This window comes from Triticum aestivum, chromosome 4A (assembly GCF_018294505.1).
Source record: "Triticum aestivum cultivar Chinese Spring chromosome 4A, IWGSC CS RefSeq v2.1, whole genome shotgun sequence".
NCBI classification, from domain to species: domain Eukaryota; kingdom Viridiplantae; phylum Streptophyta; class Magnoliopsida; order Poales; family Poaceae; genus Triticum; species Triticum aestivum.
This window is the reverse complement of record NC_057803.1, coordinates 611,245,953-611,268,180: the sequence shown is the minus strand read 5'-3', so window position 1 is coordinate 611,268,180 and position 22,228 is coordinate 611,245,953. Positions and strand designations below refer to the sequence as shown.

The following is a 22,228-nucleotide window of genomic DNA, read 5'->3' as shown; positions in this document are numbered from 1 at the left end:
CGGACATGTCCGCACCTCTCCCCGATTTCTAAGGTGAAAATGATTAGAATAGTTTTGTTCCCATAGGATATGGTAAAAGATTTTTAACATTCAGCAACAATCCTATCTGAATTAGAGTCCGATTAATAGGATATGGTATTACTAATATACGGCCGGCGCACGGTAGGATAATCCGTTTTTCTAGCCAAATAATTTGGCGTTTTAAATTCTGAATCCGAATTATTGTCCTACGGTGCCAATGTCATAAAACCCTTTAAGCCATTCATTATCACCAAGATTATACTCCACAAGGATATGCAACTTCAAACTACACAATTGTTGATGAGTCATAAACTGTCGTGCCGACGACAACCTTGATGTGATCATATTCATCGTATCCACCTAACTTCTCGGGTATCTTTTTCATTATATGTCACAAACACCATATGTATCAAGATTCTGGAAGAAAAAAAAACCACACCATTCCAAATTGCTTTTGCTTGGTCAGTTATCATATCTTTTGGTTGACGATTTGACATACATGTAAGCCATGCTTGAAATAACCAAAGAAATGGTCCACTATGTTCATATGATGATAACGCACATCCTAACAACACTGATTGGCCATGATGATTGAGTTTGACAAGACAAACAAAAGACATATCATATTTGTTCATCAACTATGTTGTGTCAAAAGTAATGACATCATGAAAAGAGTCATACACTGCTCTACTTCTTGCATCAAGCCAAAAAGTTTGGAGTGTTGGATTGCATTTTGACAAAACAGTCACAAACCGCATCGTCATCACCACTGCCAAGTTTTAACCTTCTTGTTTTCTCTAGAAAATTGCAACAAATTTTCTCACCAAAAGTTAGGTTCGCATGACCATCTGCTGCCACAACAAAAGAATTGAAATTCTTGTTTAGTCATATTCTGGCCCGATCATTCAGCTCAAGCCTTCGCTTGGCATGTAAATCCAACTCTTTGTTGTATATGAACCGAGATTTATGTGAACTTCTTGTATGATTATGATCCAAAATGACCGTCAAAATATAAAGTTTCCTGTCAGTACCACGAGTAATGTTAATTTTAGCTTCTTCTTTTTTTAGAATATGTTAATTTTATCTTTACATCCTATCTCGTCAATTGGATTTGGGCCTCAACATTGGGAAAGTGTATGGTACTTCCGTTGTACATCTTTGTCATGGTTTGAGCTTCTTCTCGTCATAGCAAAGCCTTTTGCCTTAGCATATTTGATGTAGGTACTCTTGCACCTCATTCTCAGTATCAAAGATCACCCCCAGTTCAGGATCTCTAAGTAACGCATCTGGTTGAGCTTCATTATGCTCATGTTCAAGTTCCATACTGCTTTCCTTTAGGTGCTCGATGTTGTCGTCATCGCTTGACATACATGTCGCTTGATTCTTGAACACCAACAGTTCCATCATCCATGCCTATAAAACATGAATTTTTTAACCATCCTTGGTCGAAGGCAAAACTAAAATTATAACAGGTTTACCTAAATGTTGGCATGGTAACCATGAACTCGTGACCTTCATGTTGAACTTAAAGAGATGATCAAGCTAGTAACTGTACTACAGACGCAAAAGTTGCAAAGGGCATTGATCTAATCAAGAAAAGGTAAAAGCTAGATGAAAGATGCAAAAGGTGAACAAGAACAGGGGTAGCACCAGTTAAAACCAACTCAAGATCACATCAATTGCACACTAGTCATAACTTAACAGAAATCGAAACAACAACTATAGCATACTTGGACTTGATCAAGAAAAGCTAGAAGAATGATGCAAAAAATGAACCTCGTCTCCCTTTGGAAAAACTGAGCTGCCTTCTATTTTTTTTCCTTGCGTCGTAAATAGCTGTGCATTATCTTCCTTCTTCTTTTGCTCATTCAGCACGGGCCGGCAGCCACGTCAATCTCGTTTCCTAGTTGGCCGTAAATCTTCCACAACTCCCCAATAGGTGTAACATTATTCATTTAAATTATGTTCTCTTGGAGACGCATGGTTTGTTTGTTCTCGGCATACAACTATGCCAACTCACGAATTATTGGTTTAAATTATGTTCTCTTGGAGATGCATGGTTTGTTTGTTCTCAACATACAACTATGCCAACTCACGAATTATTGGTTTGAATTTCGTTCTCTTGGAGACGCATGGTTTGTTTGTTTACAACTATGCCAACTCACGAAAGCCGATGTCTGCTGAGCGTGGGAGTCGTCAAGTCAGTCAAGGCAATAGTACAGTGGCATATATGTGGGTGGGCAGGCAAATCATCACCGACGGGACAACGCCGGCCATCGACCCACCGGTACCATTACCAGCAGCAGCAGTCACCGCCGTGAATGATCTCTTTACAGCAGCAGTCAGCGCTGTTAATGATCTCTTTACTCCCAACGATCTCGATCTACTCCCTCCATTCCAAAATATAAGTCTTTATAGATATTCCACTATGAACTACATACGGAGCAAAATGAGTGAATCTACACTTCAAAACGCATCTATATACATCCGTATGTGGTTCATAGTGGAATCTCTACAAAGACTTATAAGGAACAGAGGGAGTAGCATTCTAGCTCCTTTTTTTTTCTGAGAGAGACGATTAATAGCTCCTCTGAGGCTCTGACCAAGGCCACTTCTTTACTACATGAGTACGAAAGATAGTATTGCATTGTTTGGTTCTTCTCTTGCATATTCTTTTGGAGTTTGGTCCATGTATCTTCTCGTCTACTTAGCCACTGATGACTAGGTCGACGCATCTCTTGCTACTTTTTTTCACCAAAGTAAAAGAAAATAGGTAACAAAAGAGCCAAGGCAGCAGCTGGAAATGACAAAAGTGCCCTCCATCGATCCCTAATGCTACTTATTTCCTCATACTGGTTCACCAAGTTAACCAATGAAACAACAAGGCCGATTCAGGGAACTCCAGTTCCATACTGTTCAAGTGGTCTTTGTTGCGCCATCGGATATCTCCAAGGAATTCATAGCTTCCCTGCATGTTTAATTCCAACACCAACTGTATATCAGAATCATTAGGGTTTTGGCACAATTAGGCTTAGGCTTTTCAATGCATGACTAACGTTGTCTAACAAATAAATGTATGCAGTGCATAAATCTCCTTCGAGTATGTCTGTAGATCAAGATCAGTAGTTGTGCAAGTCGGCTGTAGATTCAGATATGACAGGTTATGGGTGAAACTGAAACGTACCGCAACGCAGCCTTGATCTCAGAGCTCTGCGGGTCCAACTTGGCTGCATCCAGAAAAGCATCACGTGCACCCCCGTAGTCCTGATGATGATACAATGCAAGGTGTAAAACAACGGGTGACATGCGGCGGTATAATAAAGGAGTAACAAACTAGCCAACCAGATAGATATATTCGATCACACCTTCAATAACATGAGCGCTGCGCCCTGCCGGTAGCAGGCCTTTGGCCAGCCAGGCCGCATTTCTCTGCACGCAAGAGCGTCCTGCAAAGCATTGTGTCCATCGCCCATGCGGAGCCAGCAAAGGCTCCTGTTCGAGAACAAGGTAGCATCATGAGGGTCATGCTCTATTGCCTGCATGCATCCAACAGGTTGAGACCAAACTTAGGACATGTCTGATCTGATTACATAATAAAACAAGCAATCACATCTTGCTTGCAAAGAAAACCTTGAATTTCTGATGAATTAGAACTTAAAAATGCACTAGTCTGGACAATATTGTCAATTCAATTCAAGCTAATGTCCTTATAGCAGTAACTGAAGTACAAGAATAGGACAATGTTGAAGTGAAGACAATTGTCAAACAGGTTCAATTTCTATGTACAAATAATTCTCCATTCTTCCTTGCAAGTAAGAGATATCAAAATCTCTTAATGTCCAAACCCACAACCCAGAAATCAACAACTGGACAGCGAACAGGCTCAGTGCATGAGGTTGGCCACACAACAGTATTTGCTGCTTGTATGACCAGGAACCTGAGAGTGCGCTGCAAGTTTCTCTCAAGTGCTTTTATCCAAAGGATGTGTGGCAACAATTCCAGCTTTGACGACCCCATCATTTCCTCCATTGTGTTTTCCTCACCCACGATTGCAAGTGGTGGAGGAGGATCCCGGAAAAAGGGAATCGTGGTCAGAAGCCGAAGGATCTTAGAGCAGAAAATGATAAAGCGGCTGCGTTAGCTAGTTCCATTCAGGAGGATGTTCTGATCCTCGAGTATGCTCATCCGAGTTAGGGTGCTGGGTTGCTTAGTTTAGCTTCCATGTGTGAGTCTTACGCGTTTTTCTCTGATGTACAGTTGTACTGTGTTTTCCCCTCTGCTACAGTGCAAAAGCAGAGCCCATGTCGTTCCCCATCAAAAAGTGAAATGAACAACGGTTCTACTGCTGTTTAAGGATACAGTAAGTCCTTGTCAGGTCCTCATGATCAAACTTACATACGGCAATAAAAATTATTTTCAATAAATCAAAGAGAGATGTGTCTCAAAGCAAAGCATGAGGCCAAGTGTACTTATCGGTCGCAAAGATCATCACTCTCTCTAAAGTGAGCATGTATGACAAGAATAATGTGAAACCAGATCATGACCACCTAACATCAATTCAAGCAACTTCAGCTGATATAATTCAAGACTGCACGTTGAGAAATAAGGTATAGTAGCATACCACACTGTACACTGTTGCCGCAGTAGAATAATCATTTCTCTTGACAGACTTAACCCCAAGTGACTTCAGCTCGTCTATTCTTTTTACATTTGAATAATCACCCTAAATGATCAAGAAAAACAAGTGAATCAAGAAGACCCAGGAATGACAGTATAAAGCAGTACATATACTATCATAGTTTTTAAAAACAATAGGTGCTTGGCTGGTGCGGCTGTTTTTTGAATAGCGCATAATATTGTGCCACAAAAAAGTAGCAAAACAGCCATGTTCAATTACAGAAACATCTCCATCCTCAGTCTTGCTCCTGATAGTAACAAGGAAATATTAATTTCGAGAACTCATATCTCCTAAAAGCAGCTTCAGCTACAACCCCCCACCCCACCCACCCACACAAAAGCCCACATTATCACCATATCAGTTGTTCTTCTCTTTACTGAAGATATTACTTTTTACATAAATATAACCTTACAAGCCCTATCAGGCCATCACCCCCAACCAAAGAATCTTATAAAATGTTATCAATAGCATGTATAAAATTCTTGTTCATCCAATCAAAAGAGGCAAAAAGAAACATGGCTAATTTTATGTATGGTAATTCTAACTGGGAAACCATGGATTCAAAGTTGATGCCAGTGTTAAACTAGAAAATATATGAAATACACAGGATCTAATGCATACCTGTTCCATAGACACTGACTTTGCATGAAGTATTATTCCGTCAATGCTCCAATCATGCACAGTTGGAATACAAGAAGTTACAGGGAATAAGATCTCAACATCTTCCCTTGTACCGTTCAGTGCAGCGAGTTCTATTGGCAGCCTACCCGACTGTTGTACACAAAGTTCAACTTCAGAAAGGCACTTTCAGAAAGGCCAGAGGGAATGGAAACTAAGGCGGAAAGGCGTACTCAACTAGATCATTAGTAAGATAAAAAAGGTAACATAATTACAAAAAAATATGAGAACCAATTGCTAAAATGATTGTCAAAAAACCATGTTTGTCCATTTAAAATTTGAACCCCTTCCTTTTGGCATATCCCCGTGTTCAGACTGCAAACTGACAGCCCTGATGCAACTTGAAACATGATTCCGAGTTGTCTTACAAATATTTCTTTGGCAATGACATTATGTCTTTAAACATAAGCAGCCCTAGTACAGATAATCTTGTACAACTAACTCGTACAAGATACGCAGGATTTCAAAATGACTTGGCGATGTATACGACATTGTTGAAGAGTTACTAGAGATGTATTTTTATCAATTGATGGTCTCCCATTCCAATTACGTAACACAGCATGCTAAAAAATAGATAAACAGTCCTAAAAAGAAATGAAAAATGCCAGCAGCTCACTGGTTCTATGTTATTCAGAAAGGTAAGTGTGTATGCAATTGCTAGGATGCATTACGATCATGGAAATATTTCTAATACAATGGTTAGTGCACCTAAGTCTAACAAATGAAGAAAGCCAAAAGTCTCAATCGCAGTTTTAATTAAGTCTAATTTCATAAGAAAACACATGACCCCTAGAATTATATTTGCATGCAGCATGTGACAGCACATACAGTCTACATATAGGATTCTAGGATGTTGGATTGAGTGGAACAATTTTATTATGGCAAGAATCTTAGGACATGTTTGGAGCAGCTCCAACTCTTGGATAATATGTAGGCTAAAATAAGATGATTTAAGCCTAACAAACAAAACACACACCCAAAACCCCCCAATTCCAACTCAGTGAATTCTTGGAAGTATGGATACCCAGCTTCATGAATTATTGGACCTGTTTGGAAGAGCAACAGCTCCAAGAATTCACTTTTAAAATATGTGCCAGGCTTCCAATTTGCAGAATCTGGTAGATCTTAGAATGCGCTATCAAAACTCTTAAAGTGTCTGTGATGCAATGCATAACCCAATCATGACAACCTCTAAATAGTATTCTTATATGTGTGAACAGCAGTACCTATGTTCAAGCAATTGGCATGCCATGGCATAGAGGTAAAGAAATCTTACGGGGTCAGGAACATTAGGGTCAGCACCAGCTTCCAGTAAGCATTTCAAGCATGCAGTTAAGCCTTTATCCGCAGCAGCAGCTAAAGGGGGTACAAGATCGTCATTGACATCAGCACCAGCCTACCAAAAAGTATTATAAGAATCAGTTTCTAGAGGAACTCTATGAGCTCACTGCCGATTAGACACGACACTTTCTTGTGGGAATAATTAGTGTAGCGCATCCACAAAAGTGTCTCAAAGGTACATCACATAACAAACACCGTTAAAGAAGGCCAAACCTACTTTACTGTGCAAAAATGTACTCCCTCCGTTCACAAATATGAGATGTTTTGGAATTTCAATACGGAGTACATACGGACTGAAATGAGTGAACAAACACACTAAAATGTGTCTATATACATCCAAATCAGAAAAGTTAGAACGTCTTTATAATAATGAATGGAAGGAGTAGCATTGAACCAAAAATTTCTTAAGTAATTCTGAGGCCTGACGCAATGAAAATGAGACTGCATTCATGATACCTCAACCAGGAGCTTGACACATTTCACTGAGGAAGCAGTTATAGCAGAAATAAGGGGGGTGTCAATACCAGGCAGTATCTTGTTATGCTGGTGAGAAACGAATAACACACGAGTTACTATATACATATACTGAAGTAAAATGTAGGAAAGAACATAAAAATAAAAAAAGGAGAATGATTTGTGGTCCTATGACCTTCTGTAATAAGAAAAATCTTCCAATGACTTTGCAAAAGCAAACATGTATCAACAAGAGCTTCTGGAATAATATATTGAGCATTAATGCCTTAGTGGCCATGTTAAGCAATTAGACCGTTTTATCAATTCTGTTCCATGTGTCCCTTTGAAGGAGAAGTACCACATAACAGCACACCCTTTTGTTCCCAGCTAAGCTGGGTAGGCTAGAGCCTAGGGATGAACCCACCAAGAGCCGCCAGACAGAACAAGCGTATGTGAAAGAAAAACATACATCATCATGAATACTAGAGGGGATACAAATTCAGAAGGTTGCAATGGCCTTAAAATTGGCATTTGGAAAACATATAACTGCGTGTATAGTGGAGCCTATATTGAAGAAGCAGGTACGAACGGGGTTTAAGCAACAGCCTATGGAGTACAGAGAAACCACTCTGGCCTATCGAGAATGCAGCCTCAGCAGAATTTAAACAAAAGTTAACAGGGTGAACTTAGTCACTGCTACAAAGGCATGATCTTTAATAATTGCTAGAAAAATGTATCAAGTTAGCTCATAATTGCCCTCGGACTTCAAAACTACTGAATAAAAAGCAGTAAAGCCGACTCAACACAACCAGCAAAGCAAATGAAACAGCCGCGTTGTTTAATCGGAACAATGCAGCTAGCCAAAATTACACCTCGGGAGGAAACAATGTGTTATTAAACCTACATCTGCGTTGTTCTCCAATAAAACTTTCATAGCTTCATCCTGCCCTCTGAAGGCAGCGATATGCAATGGTGTCCCACTGACAGATACTGAGTCAACAGAAGCTCCTTTTGTAAGCAAGAGTTCCACCATTTCACGGTCTCCTGAGTGAAGGACAAAAAGATGAAAAGGGAATCCAACAGGTAAATGCTACAGAGTACAACTAATTGTGTGATGGGGGGATTTTATATGATCAAGACACACACCGATTAAAACTACATTCCCAGGAATAGTTACAAACAGACAAGGGAGAAGAATATGAGAAAATGGGCAACTTTTGAGACAAAAAGGAAATGGCACTGATATCCAAAGTATACAACAAAAACCATGAAACATTCGCCCAGGCAACCTCTAGCCAGGCAACAATAAAACACCCCCATGAAAAGAGGGGCACTCTGTAAAATTTTCGTTGTTGTCGACTTCACATCAATTTAGCTATCAGTGTGAATGTATCCCACTTTCCTTACATTAGCTGAGGGAAGGAGATGGCTGTGAAATACCAGCAAGAAGGTGAGGCGCATAATTTTACATCATAAGTTAAATACCAGCAAGAAACTAGTAGATGGGTTGATGTAAGCTAGGTAGTTTTGGTCAATTAGCCGTTTATGTTTGTCATCATAAGTTAGGAATCCTATTCAAAAGAAAAACGTAAGCTAGGAAATAAATCTGAATACTTTGCCCCCTCCCAAAGTAGATCTATTGCAGATACCATCTCCTACATACTCTCTTTCCAACACGCATGGGAATCATATCATAGTAGAACAATATTGCAATACAATACTATTGGAAGAAAAATGCCATGTGCTAGCAGAGAAGTACCCATTCCAGCGGCATGATGAAGCGGGGTGAAGCGGTCGCCGACAACTTTGTCTGGATTAGCCCCATGATCGAGAAGATAGCGGATAGTATCCAAGCTTCCACCAAACATTGCGCAAAGCAGAGGCGTTACGGCTATCAGATGAAGACGCGTGTCAGTGGAAAGAGATGTATACCGGGATCATCGATCCCTGGCTATCAGAGCATGCTTTGTTTACTAATTAACAGCATGGAATTTACTGCTGGCCTGGGAATTTTTATATTACGAACGCACCTACGAAGAGGGCTATGGTACATTTTAGAGACAAATTAAGAGGCAGAGGCACGTACATTCATCGCCGTCGGCGTCCACATCGACCCCTATCTCCTCGACCAGGTACCTGCACACCGGGACGCTCCCAATTCTGGCGGCCATGTGCAGCGCCCCGAGGCCTTCCTCCCTCGTCGCATCCAGCACCTCCCTGGGATCCCGCGTGCTCTTCTCCAGCGCCCGCACCAGCGCTGCAACACGACGAACCCTGGGGGAAATCAGTACCTCCCTGCCCTGGGATCCCAGACGCCAGCGCACCCGAAAGACGTACCCTTTAAGAGCGGGAGGTCGCCCTCGCTCGCCGCGTGGAGCAGATGCAGATTGAACTCGTCGACGGCCGTAGGGTCGGGGATAGGGAGGTCTGGAGGGGCGGCGGTGGAGCGAGGCGGCGCCATGGCGGCCGGCGGCGGCGATGGGCCTAGGGTTTTGAGGAGGGGATTGGCAGCGAAGACGGGAGGGCGGCGGCGTGTCAGTCAAAGGTTGAAATGGAAATGTTGCGCGCACGCTTTGGGCGTGGACTGTACTAGCACTACCTCTGTTCTGGGTTTTTTTAAGAAAAAACTTACAGTCAAGGTAGTACAAAGAATGCTAGAAGTAAAAAATACATCCATGTCTGTATAGCAACGATTTTTTATAAAGGTTGAATTTTATTAGCTCAAGAAAAGTATCAAGAGAATACAAACCCAAAGAGCACACACCCAGCCTCTGTATAGTTCGGATGCACCCGGCACACGGCCAACACAAACCCACGCACACACAAAAAAAAACACGTCGGTAAATAGCAAAGTCACATAAGACCGAAGCTATATGTAGGTGAAAAAAAACAAAATGATTAGATCCGTTATCGACAAATTATAATAAATACAGTATTCGCACCAACCATCTCATGACATCACATACACGACGAGGTTCCTCAACAGCAACGCCTTCAACAAAGTAGCGACAATCAAGCATCGCCATCACCAGATTCAACCACCAAAGCTAGAGTCTAAGCTTTTCACCCTGAAGAATCAATCCGAACATATCCGAACAATGCCTTCAATAAGGTTATGGCGTAAGAACATCGACTTGCCATGTATAACCGTCACTGGTCAGACTTAGGTTTTCACCCTGGAGCTCGTGACCAAGTGCTTGATTAGCACCACCATCGAGGTCACTCAAGTGTTGTCGCCACCATTTTCCCACGATTCTAGCATTTACATGCGATGCGACCGCCGCCACTGCATAACCATATCTCCGCGTCAAGTCGTCGTTCATAATTTGCATCTCACCGTGAAAATCAACCCACTGGATTTTGAGTGATGAATACTCTTGAAAGATCTTTCGGTGACCATCATCGTCACGGAGCCGTATGAGATCGTTGGAGCATAATCTGCAGCTACCCCACTCAGTCGATCAGATCTTAATCACGACCACCAAGCCATGACCATGGAACCATTGACCGGTTTCATCACCTCGCCACCACGCACTACCAGAATAACGGCCGCTGCCGACGGCCTTCTCTACGCCGACGGCCCCCATCGGCATAGATGGTGGTATGCCGACGGCCGCGGAAACACCGTAGGCGTACTAAAGCCATCGGCAAACCTCCATCTATGCCGACGGGGGCCGTCGGCGTAGGAAGGCCGTCGGCGTATATTCCACTATGCCGACGGGGGATGTCGGCATAGAGCTGCCGTCGGCACACAGGTGGGTCCGCCGACCCAGGTCCAAACGGAGGGTTGACGCCGTCACCTCTATGCCGACGGCCCTGACGGAGGCCGTCGGCATAGCTTGTACATTTTTTTATTCGGCAAAAAATCATGTGGGCTTTCTATGCCGACGGGGATACCGTCGGCATATATATTATATGTTTTTTATTTCTCATTTTGCATTTTTTGTTTAAACTTTAGATTTGATTAATTTAAATCTAATTTATATAAACTTAAACATACACAAATTATATATGAAATTGGGGCAGAATTTTCCATAGATTATGAATATCCTGTTTGTTTTTACTTTTGAGTATTTTAAAATGTAACTTCATGTAATTTTGCATATAGGTCCTTATACTTAGTAAAAATCACAAGTAATTGATACTTCACTAGATTTGGATAACTTTTAAATGATTTTCTTATCATAATCTCGCACCAGGACATGATGCATGTGTGAATGTGTTGTGACATGCGTAGACGCCCTTCTTGGGCTTCAAGGTGTGCCCCCCCCCCCTTCACGGACGGCAGTGCCGCCATCACTTCGAGGGGGAATCGTGCGCGTCGGGTAGAACCGGAGGGAATCTAGTGGTGGGTTGGATCCAGGCCATGTTTGGGGAGGTTTCTATGGGCTGAACTATCGCAACCAGTGGAAGAGTCCACTGGTCAAAGCCCGCCAGGAGAAAGTCAAAGGCCTAGATCTCCTGGTCAACGAGGCTAGGGTTAGTCCGGTCAGTGGGGCTTTGAGGTGTAGCTATGCCGCCGAAACATCGTACCGGGTCTCGATGCGTGTGTGAAAGTGATGTGGTATGCATAGACGCCCGTCTTGGGTCTCCGCGGTGTTGCCCCCCTCCATGGACGGCTGTCCCGCCGTCACTTGGAGGGGGGATCGTGCGTGTCGGGTAGAACCGGAGGGAATCTATTGGTTGGTTGGGTCCAGGCCATGTTCGGGGATGTTCCTATGGGATGACTATCAGGGCCGTCTCCAAAAATTTGGGGCCCCGGGGCAAAAATCAAAATAGGACCCTAAATTTACATCAGGATCAAACTAAATAATCACACAATACATATATGATGATTTTCCAACAACCAAAAAAATCAAGAACTACTGAGTTCAAAATTAATTGTGTCCTAAATCTAGCCTCGTTCGACACTTCCCACCTAACCTAATCAAAACAAATGAACTTATTACCTAATAGTGGAAGACCAGAGGTGATGGCGCTCGTAATTGACAGGCCGTGGGCGATCGACTGATGCCGAAGCAGGTAGGCATTCAGGTAGATCTGGCATCGTAGTCTCTGGTGGGCGGCCGGAGGAAGCAAAACCAACGGGCGTTGTTGGGGCCTATTAGCAATCAATGCACTATGGCAGAAAAACGATCAATTGATCGATTCTCTAGACCTCATGGGCCTGTTATACATGCTGTTTTGGGCGAATGGGCTCATGAGCTTTATTTTTCCTAATTTTAAACCTACAGCTAATAGACTAATACTTAGTGATTAGGGGCCCCAAATATTTGGGGGCCCTGGGCGGTCGCCCACCTCGGCCCCCTCCATCGACGGCCCTGATGACTATTCACAACTAGTTGGAAGAGTCCACTGGTCAAAGCCCATCCGGTGAAAGTCAAAGGCCTAGATCTCCTGGCCAAGGGGCTTTGTGGTGGCCCTCCGGTTGTGGCAATGCCACCGAAATAGCGCACGCGGTCTTGATGGATGTGTGAAAGTGACGTGGCATGCATAGACGCCCGTCTTGGGTCTCCGGGGTGTTGCCCCCTCCATGGATGCCAGTGCCGACATCATTTGGAGGGGGGGGGGGAACGTGTGCATCGGGTAGAACCAGAGGGAATCTAGTGGTTGGTTGGGTTCAGGCCATGTTCGTGGATGTTCCTATGGGCTGACCTATCGCAACCAGGTGGAAGAGTCCACTGGTCAAAGCCCGTCTGACGAAAGTCAAAGGCCTAGATCTCCTGGTCAACGGGAATAGGGTTAGTCCGGTCGGTGGGGCTTCAAGGTGTAGCAATGCCATCGAAACACCGTACCGTGTCCCAATGCATGTGTGAAAGTGATGTGGCATGTGTAGACGCCCATCTTGGGTGTCCGGGGTGTTGTTCCCCTCCACGGACGGCAATGCCACCGTCGCTTGGAGGGGGGATCGTGCGTGTTGGGTAGAACCGGATGCAATAAATGTCTCAAATATTCCAGGAGGGCCCGAAAAATGCCATGTCTTGGCACATGTCATGTAATGCCCCCCTTTGAGAGAAAGACAAGTTTCGAGGTCAATGGAGCAACGGGTAGCACACTTCCTTCACAAACCGGACACATTCCCTCTTGATAGCCAGATACTACCTAGGAGATGGTGCAATCTACAAGTGGCTTTCGGTCAGGCTTCTACGAAACACACTCAAACTTTTACTAGACCCTACAAGGAACATATGAACATCGTCCCAGGTCCTGAGGATTTCCGGCATCGTATGTTTTCTGTGGATTTTAACGGCTAGATCCGGCATGCCGCCGAGGTACATTCGCCCCCCGGTGGTGGGTCCTTCCCCTCCTTTTGTTGCACTAGGTATACACATTCCGAAAAGACATCATATACGATTGTACAAACCACTTTTGGACATCATTTCAGGTGGCCGCCATGCATATCTGTAATTTCCCGCATTGAAACCCTACGGATGCAATAAATGTCTTAAATATTCCCAAAAATGCCATGTCCTGGCACATCTCATGTAATACCCCCACCCCCCTTTAAGAGCACGAGAAGTTTCGAGTTCAACAGAGCAACGGGCAACACCCTTCCTTCACAAACCACACACTTTCCCTCCCGATAGCTGGATACTACCTCGAAGATGGTGCAATTTACAAAGGGCCTCCGGTCAGCCTTTTGCGAAACGCGCTCAGATTTTTACCACACCCTACAAGGGCCATATGATGACACCATGCCCGGTCCCGAGGATTTCCAGCGCCGTATGATTTTCCGTGGATTTTAATGGTTAGATCCGGCAACAAATATTCAGTAGGGTTTTCACACACAAAAATAATCTTTTTCGGCACTCAGAAATTGAAAACTAAATTTTGCTTGAAAATAAAATGAAAACTCCCTTCATCAAAATTGTTTTCCATTCTAAGATGCACACTTATACACAATATGATATCACTATAACTATGCCATGAATTAGGCCATAACATTCGTCATTTTGCGGATGTTTTTATTTATTTTTAAATGCAAACAAGGTGTAAATAAATATGAAATTTTCCATGGTATTGGTTTATTATTCCTAGAAGATGTGGATTTTTCTTATTTTTTTACTAAATTTTAACATGAGTATTTCGTGTTCAAAAAACTGTGCAAAGAAACACAAAATTTGTGCCGGCTTCCTATTGGTTGGAAGCAACCTCCCACGGATCGGTGACGTGGCAGGGCAGCCTACCCCACCACGACACCAGCCCCACCTCTCCCTCCCTGCCACCTCTCTCCCTCCTCTCTCTCTCTCTCTCCCTCCCTCCCTCCCCCGCCGCCGCTGCCTACGCCGCACGATTCCGGCGTGTTCCGGCGAGCCTCGCCAACGCGCAACACAGATCCGAGCCCCATGCCTCCGCTCTTCCCTTCCCTCCGGCCAGATCCGCCTCTCGTGGCCCCGAGAGCTCAGCCACGACCCCTTCCGATGGCTAGGGTTCCGAGGGTGGCGTCCCCTCCAACTCCAGCGCGGCGACGGCGACTCTGCTCCGCCCTCTCTGAAGCCCACCGCAAGTCCCATGGGCGGCTCCGCCTCGTGGATGGTACTCCTGCACCCGGTGGCTGCGGGGCGGACGCGCACAGCGGATAAACTCCGGCGAGGCGGTGGCTCCCTCCGGCGGCTCCCTCCACGACATGACGGCGGTGCACTGCATCGGCTAAAGCACCACCATGGTGAGCCCCTCTCCACTCCTCTGTTCCCTCCGGTTGCTGCCATGCACATGACGTGTATTTTTCTAACTGTACAATAACACTTACTCCTCTACTGTCACATACTAGATGATTGCTACTAGACTAATAGATTAGCCTTGAATTCATCTAGTTTGGATCAAAATAGAACCATTGATTAATACTAGATGATTTTTACTGTAAATTTTGTTACAGATTTCTTTGAACTAGTTTGATTCCCTGTTGATCTACATTTTTTACTTACTCACATGCTGGACTGAATTTGCTACTGCTGTTACTCTAGTGTTGAACGAGATAGGCATTCTATTGCTTGTTTCCTTGCTTCCACAAATTAAAATTCAGTAATCTTGTTAACTGCTACCGTTGTCATGAACCACACATCTGAGATGAACTTGACATTGATTTGCTCCTTTGTCAAGTATGGATAGACTTTGCTATTCACCGGTATTCAGGCAGTTGATGTGTGCGTGTTGCTGCAGCTGTTAGGACGTTGTTGGATTGTTATCACTAGTACTAGTCCTATCAAATTGCATGTGAGTAGTTCATTACAATGCTATCCAGGTGTAACACCCTCGATGCGACTATAGCTCCCACGTGTCGAGGCACGACTTAGAGATATAATCGCATTGAAGGCATAAGTCGCAAGTTAGGCAATCTTCACAACATCCCATGTAATATAGATAATAAAAGGGGAGATAACATAGTTGGCTTACACTCGCCACGTCAATCAAGTACATAAATAACATTACAACATTCAAACACTCATGGCCCGACTACAACGCTAAAATAAAAGATAACCCAACATGCGACACGGTCCCGATCACCCCCAACTGGGCACCACTACTGATCATCAGGAAAGGAAACATAGTATCGTTGAGAGTCCTCGTCGAACTCCCACTTGAGCTCAAGCGCGTCATCTGGAGCGGAATCATCAGGCCCTACATCTGGTGTAATAGTAATCTGTGAGCCACAGGGACTCAGCAATCTCGCACCCTCGCGATCAAGACTATTTGAGCTTATAGGTAAGGCAAGGTAAATATGTGGAGCTGCAGCAAGCGACTAACATATATGGTGGCTATCCTGTTCGTAAAAAGAGAGCGAGAAGAGGAGGCAAAGCGCGAGAGAGAAACTAGAGGGCAACCTACGCAAAACATTACTCCAACACCGTGTCCACTTCCCGGACTCCACCGAGAAGAGGCCATCACGGTAACACACTCAGTTGATTCATTTTAATTTAGTTAAGGTTCAAGTTATCTACAACCGGACATTAACAAATTCCCATCTGCCCATAACCGTGGGCACGGCTTTCGAAAATTCAAATCCCTGCAGGGGAGTCCCAACTTAGCCCATGACAAGCTCTCACGGTCAACGAAGGAATAGACCTCCTCCCGAGACATTCCGATCAGACTCGGCATCCCGGTTCTTCAAGACAGCTCCGACAATGGTAAAACAAGTCCAGCAACACCACCCGCTGTGCCGACAAATCCCGATAGGAGTTGCACATATCTCGTTCTCAGGGCACACCGGATAAGCTAAGCGTACGGGAGCCAACGTAACCCAAGTTGCCAAGGGACGGCCCCGCACGGTGCTCTAGGTTGGACCAACGCTCAGAGGAGCACTGCCCGGGGGTTTAAAATAAGATGACCCTTGAGTCCGCGAAACCCAAGGGAAAAGGCTAGGTGGCAAATGGTAAAACCAAGGTTGGGCATTGCTGGAGGAGTTTTATTCAAGGCGGACTGTCAAGGGGTTCCCATTATAACCCAACCGCATAAGGAACGCAAAATCCGGGAACATAATACCGATATGACGGAAACTAGGGCGGCAAGAGTGGAACAAAACACTAGGCGAGAGGCTGAGCCTTCCACCCTTTACCAAGTATATAGATGCATTAAGATGACATGGCAATATAATGATATCCCAACAAGTAAATAAATGTTCCAACAAGGAACGGACTCCAATCTTCACAACGCTATAAGAGGGGCTGAGCAAAGCGGTAACATAGCCAATCAATAGTTTGCTAGGACTTGGTGGGTTAGAGGTTTGACATGGCAATTTGGGAGGCTTGAAAGCAAGTGGTAGGCATCGTAGCATTGGCATAGCAAAAGAGCGAGCAATCTAGCATAGCAAAGATAGTAGTGATTTCGAGGGTATGATCATCTTGCCTGCAAAGTTGTCAGAGTTGACTGGATCCTTGAAAGCAAACTCAACGGGCTCCTCGTTAGCGAACTCGTCTCATAGCTCTACCCAAACAAGACAAACAAGTAACAAGGACACAATCAACCACGTGCAAGGATCAAATAATATGATGCAAGGATGGTATGCTATGCGGAAAGCGATGCGGGATGCATATGCAAGATTTGACAAGGGATGCATGAACCTGGCCTCAACTTGGGAATCCAAGTGTGCCACTGGAAAAATGAGATGAAATCGCTTGAAAATTATATAAAGAACGCCAGAATCGGAGTTACGGTTTGGAAATGGCAAGCAATTCAAATATGACACCAGTCTGCGATTTACAGCAAGTAGCCATCTAAATGCAATGAGATGAACATGCTACAGCACCCAAACATGGCATAAAAATACATGGCAGGGATGCATTTATGATGCTTAACAAAAGTCTAGCACTGAGCTACGGCCAATTCATCCATTAACATGTTCAAACAAGCATGGCAAAAATGCATATGGTAAACAGATCTCAGACTTAGTGAAATTAACACTTGTCTGGAATTCCAGATCAGGTAGCACTCTTGGGAGCAACAAAACTATATGCTACAGGACCTGAACATGGAAAAGTAAAGCATGGCATGGAGCTACTCAAAGAGCTTAACAAAAGTCCCTTAGTGACCTTGAGCCAAAAGGGATCAGAAAATACAATTACAAGCATGTGAACATGGCAAAAACATAATCAGTTCTCAGACTTAGTGAAAACTGGCACATGCTGAAAACAGATATCAAGTAGGCATGTTTACGAGCTCGATGCACTCACTACAGAGCAAGTCATGACCAAATAAGCATACAAACATCAAGAATACACAAAATGCAAGCTAGACATGGCAAGAACAATAACATAGCATGCACGGATCAACTACAACATCGGAAAAATCGCTAACAAGTAGACAATCTGCCCGGATTCATGAAGTAGCAAAAGTAGAGCTCGATTGGCTCAAGCTAGGGTGCTCCATAATTGCAAACAAAGACATGGATGGATAGAGCACTGCAAGATTAACAAAACATCCTTACTGATCATCCTCACAAGAGGCACGGATCACTAGGAAACAACATGAACATATGGCCATATGAGATAAACATCTCAAGGACTTAGTGGAAATGCTAAGTCCCTGAAATCAGCATTAATAAGTGCACCACTTTGCAAGCTTGTGCTAGTCGCCACACACATCACAAAAATACATGGGTTACACCTCTGGAAAGATGGAAAAACCCTTAACAAAATATATGTAGAGCTCATGGGCATATCATGCATACAATAATCATGGCAAAAATGACAAATATCTAAATGGAACAACAGATCTGACAATTATCTCAAGTAGCCCTCTTCTAACAGCATTTCGGGCATCAAGATGAACTCAAATGAAAATGATGCAATGGAATGAAATGATGTACTCTCTGAGACGAACATTTTGATATGTTATATGCCCAAAACTGAGCTACGGATGAGGAGTTATAGCATGATGAACATGGGCATATGGATTAGGGTTTCAGGAGAAAAAGTCAACCGAGGCGATCTGGATCTGAGATCTGCACGGACTTCGAGATTCGCCAGAGAAGCACTGTAGCCGGCCGGAGCTTTGCGGGGCATCGCCGGAGAGGAAGAGGCCGGAGTCGGGGACGAGGCCGGGGCGGTGGAGACGAGCGGCGGAGCTCGCCGGAGTAGTGGCCGGCCGGCGCGGCGGGGTCGGAAGAAGGGCGCGGCGAGGCCGGACGTCCCGCCGGCTAGGGATGTGGCGGACGGAGCGGCGATCCGCGGTGGAGGGGGCGGCGCGCTCCCGGAGGCGAAGGAGACGGCGGCGGGATGCGGGCGAGCGCCTCGGCCCGGGCGGGAGCGGTGGAGGGCCTGCCTTGGGCCGGGACGGGCCGGCGGCGGGAGGGGTTCCCAGTGCCATGTGGCGGCCTCTCAGTGGCCGCGAGCGGCTGCGGGCGGAGTGTCCGGTGCGGCGGACATGTCCGGTGGCGGCGGATCTGGATCTAGGGTTAGGGGGAGAGTGGAACCGCGAATTTCGGAGGGGGTGTATATATAGGCATAGGAGGAGCTAGGAGAGTCCAAATGAGGTGCGGTTTGCGGCCACGCGATCGTGATCGAACGCTGTAGATGATGGAGAGGGTTTTGGTGGGTTTTTGGGCCAACTTGGAGGGGTGTTGGGCTGCAACACACACGAGGCCTTTTCGGTCCCTCGGTTAACCGTTGGAGTATCAAACGAAGTCCAAATGGCACGAAACTTGACAGGCGGTCTACCGGTAGTAAACCAAGGCCGCTTGGCAAGTCTCGGTCCAATCCGGAAATGTCTAATCCCCACACACGAAAGAAAGGTAGAAATGGCCACCGGAGGAGAACGAAGCGCCGGAATGCAAAACGGACAACAGGGAAAATGCTCGAATGCATGAGACGAACACATATGCAAATGCAATACACATGATGACATGATATGAGATGCATGACAACGACAACAACACACGGAGACAAAAACTCGAACCCGAGAAAATAAAATAACTTAACGCCGGAAACGGCAAGAGTTGGAATACAAATTGGGTAAGTCATATCCGGGGTGTTACACCAGGGGATATTCATTTTTGTGCCTGTGAATTCGTTCTTGTTGTGTATATATGTATATGTGCTAGCAACATGAGTAGGATTTAGCATCATGCTGGGCCTAGATGAATTGCATGCATACATTGATCCTGGGAGAAGTGTCTGGCTGATACAATCCTCTTTTTTACAAAGCTATTATATACTTTGGGAAATATAGTAATTTGTTATTTACTGCCTGCACTGCAAGTATGGATGCTCATGCATGCATGCATCCAGGGTGAGTCGTACCTAGTTGTTCTTTGTGCATCTCCAAGTTACTATTGAAAAAACTCGCATAACTAGTTGTTTCTTTTCAGTTTAAACCTGAGACCTCTTTTGTTTTATCTTGAGAGCTATGACTGATGGCCAAACCGTTGTTTTTCTGTGCTAGACTCACTCCACAGCTTTGTTTTGTTTTGTGCCACCTGATCATTATGCCATCCTATTGATATTGATGCAATGGAATTTATAGTTTTGCTGTCCCCTGAGATGCTTATCTAGTGTTTATGGCTTAGTAACTGTCCTCTGAATTTGAAATTATACTAGTATTGCTCTACACTCAGCAACTAGCTCTGTTTTTGTGGCACCTGTTACTTATGCCACGGTATTGTTTCTTTTTTTTTGCGGGAAGCCACGGTATTGTTTCAATGGAATCAGTACAATTTATTTGCACATTGGGATTGCTCTGTTTGCTTCATATTATGGTGTTAATGTCTTACTAGCTAATTGTGGCGGCCGTCTGGATTGTCGCTCATAGTATTGCTGGTGGTGGTGCTGTTGTGTAGGTTGACAAAAATGCTCTGCATCTTGAGAAGCAAATATCTTAAAACTTTGACTTGGATCTCGACGGCGATGGCATCCAACGAACACAAGGTCACTCCCAACCAACAAGTTTTTTTCTTCCAAGTTAATAATATGGATTGTGACGTTTGTCTGTGCACTGATTTTCAGAGTGGATGGATGTACCATTTAATTTTGATTACTAGCACTAGTAGTTGTATTCAGTGTGAGCTGGAAAACTAACTGATTCAGTTTTCGAAGCCATCTTTGCTATTCTGGTTGTGTTTGCACAGCTCACTTGTTGTCAGTGCAGTTCTCTTACACATATTTGTTTGTTAGGGTTTAATTTCTAGAATCATGTCTCTAATTGCATTCGTAAATTTCTAGCCTTAATTGTTTTTTTGTTATGGTCAGCAAGTATGCCGACGGTCTAACCGTCGGCGTAGCTATGCGCCAGGCCTACCCAGCAGCTGACATGTGGCACTGCTAGGCCGACGGTTAGACCGTCGGCATAGGTTCTAGAGCTATGCCGACGGCTTTACCGTCGGGATACCTGTGCCACGTGTCAGCACATGGTTGGCTCGGTTTTGACGGCCGTTAGGCGGAAAATTTTGCCGACGGTGCATGTATGCCGACGGTCGTACAGACGCCGTCGGCATAGCGGCCTATGCCGACGGCCGCCCTGGGATATGCCGACGTACGAGTTGCCGACGGGGCTATGCCGACGGTTTTTTGGCCTATGCTGACGGCCCTGGGCCGTCGGCAACGTAGCTTATTCTGGTAGTGACGGTCTACCTCCCGGCATAGAGCCATCAGCCCGGGTTTTTTGGACATGGCCAAAACTAGCCCGGGTTTTTTGGACATGGCCAAAACTAGCCGCAGTCGAAACCACCGCCGGGCTTTGGGATTGATAGAGTCTTAGAGGACTAGACCGGGCCTGAATCCACCAGATCCACCGAGCCGGAGGCCACCAGCCAAATCCAACTGAGCTGGAAGGCACCAACTAGAAATAAAAAAATTCAAATAGAAAGAAAGATTATAAATAATGTTGTTAACATATAACTAGGTTTTATGAAACAAAAGTTTGGTACTTCCGTATATATTTATGTGAAAATTCAAACGGGACCACCTATACATCAGCCACCTGAAAAAATATATTGCATCACTTACGTTCATTCCATTAGATCTTCATCCAACGGCTGAAAATATATTAAGGCATCGTTCATCTTCAACCTCTAACTTCTTCTTTCTCGCATAGCTGCCGACCAACCTAGCCCTAACCAACTCCCCCCCTCCGCCGGGCAGCGGCTGTCACCGCCCGCTCTCCTCTCCCCACATCTCCGTAGTGTGTTGGTCGCCGCCCCGACCATCCTTCTAAGCCATGCATCGGTTAACAACTCCGACGACCCCCTCCCCCCACTCCCCGCATCCCCATGTCCCTAAGATAGTGAGGTTGCTGCTTCTGAACGAACATGCACCCCCACACCCCTTAGATAGATAGTAAGGTTACTTCGTCTGCAGCGAGGTCCAACCTCCACATCTCACGCGCTCGGGAAGAAGAAAAAGGTGAATGACGCCAAGAATATTTTTCAGGCACTTGAGGTTTTAGCTAAAACCGAATTCACACACACATACTTAAAATTTGAATATGTATATTAAAAGTTTTGACATATTTCCATGATCACACATATACTTCCGGTTGCAACTACAGGGAAAATGGACCCACAGGTCCAGAATACAATTCTTGACCTATGTGACATTTTTTATGTTTTCTCTCAGAAATCAATGGTAT

The 22,228-nt window shown here is 44.7% G+C and overlaps 1 protein-coding gene across 3 annotated transcripts; it reads right to left on the bottom strand.

Moving 5' to 3' along the window:
- Positions 1–1,140: 1,140 nt before the first annotated feature.
- On the bottom strand, positions 1,141–9,745 carry LOC123087534 (ankyrin-3). 3 transcript variants are annotated; one of them, XM_044509568.1, is made up of 11 exons: positions 9,509–9,745; positions 9,258–9,428; positions 8,931–9,062; positions 8,076–8,215; positions 7,175–7,261; positions 6,654–6,773; positions 5,321–5,470; positions 4,643–4,744; positions 3,387–3,557; positions 3,206–3,285; positions 1,141–1,434 (listed from the first exon to the last, which is right to left on the bottom strand). In XM_044509568.1, the coding sequence occupies exons 1-11, from the start codon at positions 9,630–9,632 to the stop codon at positions 1,425–1,427; spliced, it is 1,287 nt and encodes a 428-aa protein (XP_044365503.1). In that variant the 5' UTR covers positions 9,633–9,745; the 3' UTR covers positions 1,141–1,424. The 3 variants fall into 3 exon arrangements, with proteins under 3 accessions (XP_044365503.1, XP_044365502.1, XP_044365501.1); XM_044509567.1 differs by lacking the exon at positions 1,141–1,434 and adding an exon at positions 2,595–3,013; XM_044509566.1 differs by lacking the exon at positions 1,141–1,434 and adding an exon at positions 2,595–2,989.
- Positions 9,746–22,228: the final 12,483 nt, after the last annotated feature.

What these genes read in the sequence shown, in the direction of transcription:
- LOC123087534 (XM_044509566.1), bottom strand. Translation starts at nt 9,632, where the DNA reads ATGGCGCCGCCTCGCTCCACCGCCGCCCCTCCAGACCTCCCTATCCCC. An exon ending in AGTCAGTGTCTATGGAACAG is followed by an intron (nt 4,745 to 5,320) that starts GTATGCATTAGA and finishes TTGATCATTTAG; the next exon opens with GGTGATTATTCAAATGTAAA. An exon ending in GAGATCAAGGCTGCGTTGCG is followed by an intron (nt 2,990 to 3,205) that starts GTACGTTTCAGT and finishes TTAAACATGCAG; the next exon opens with GGAAGCTATGAATTCCTTGG.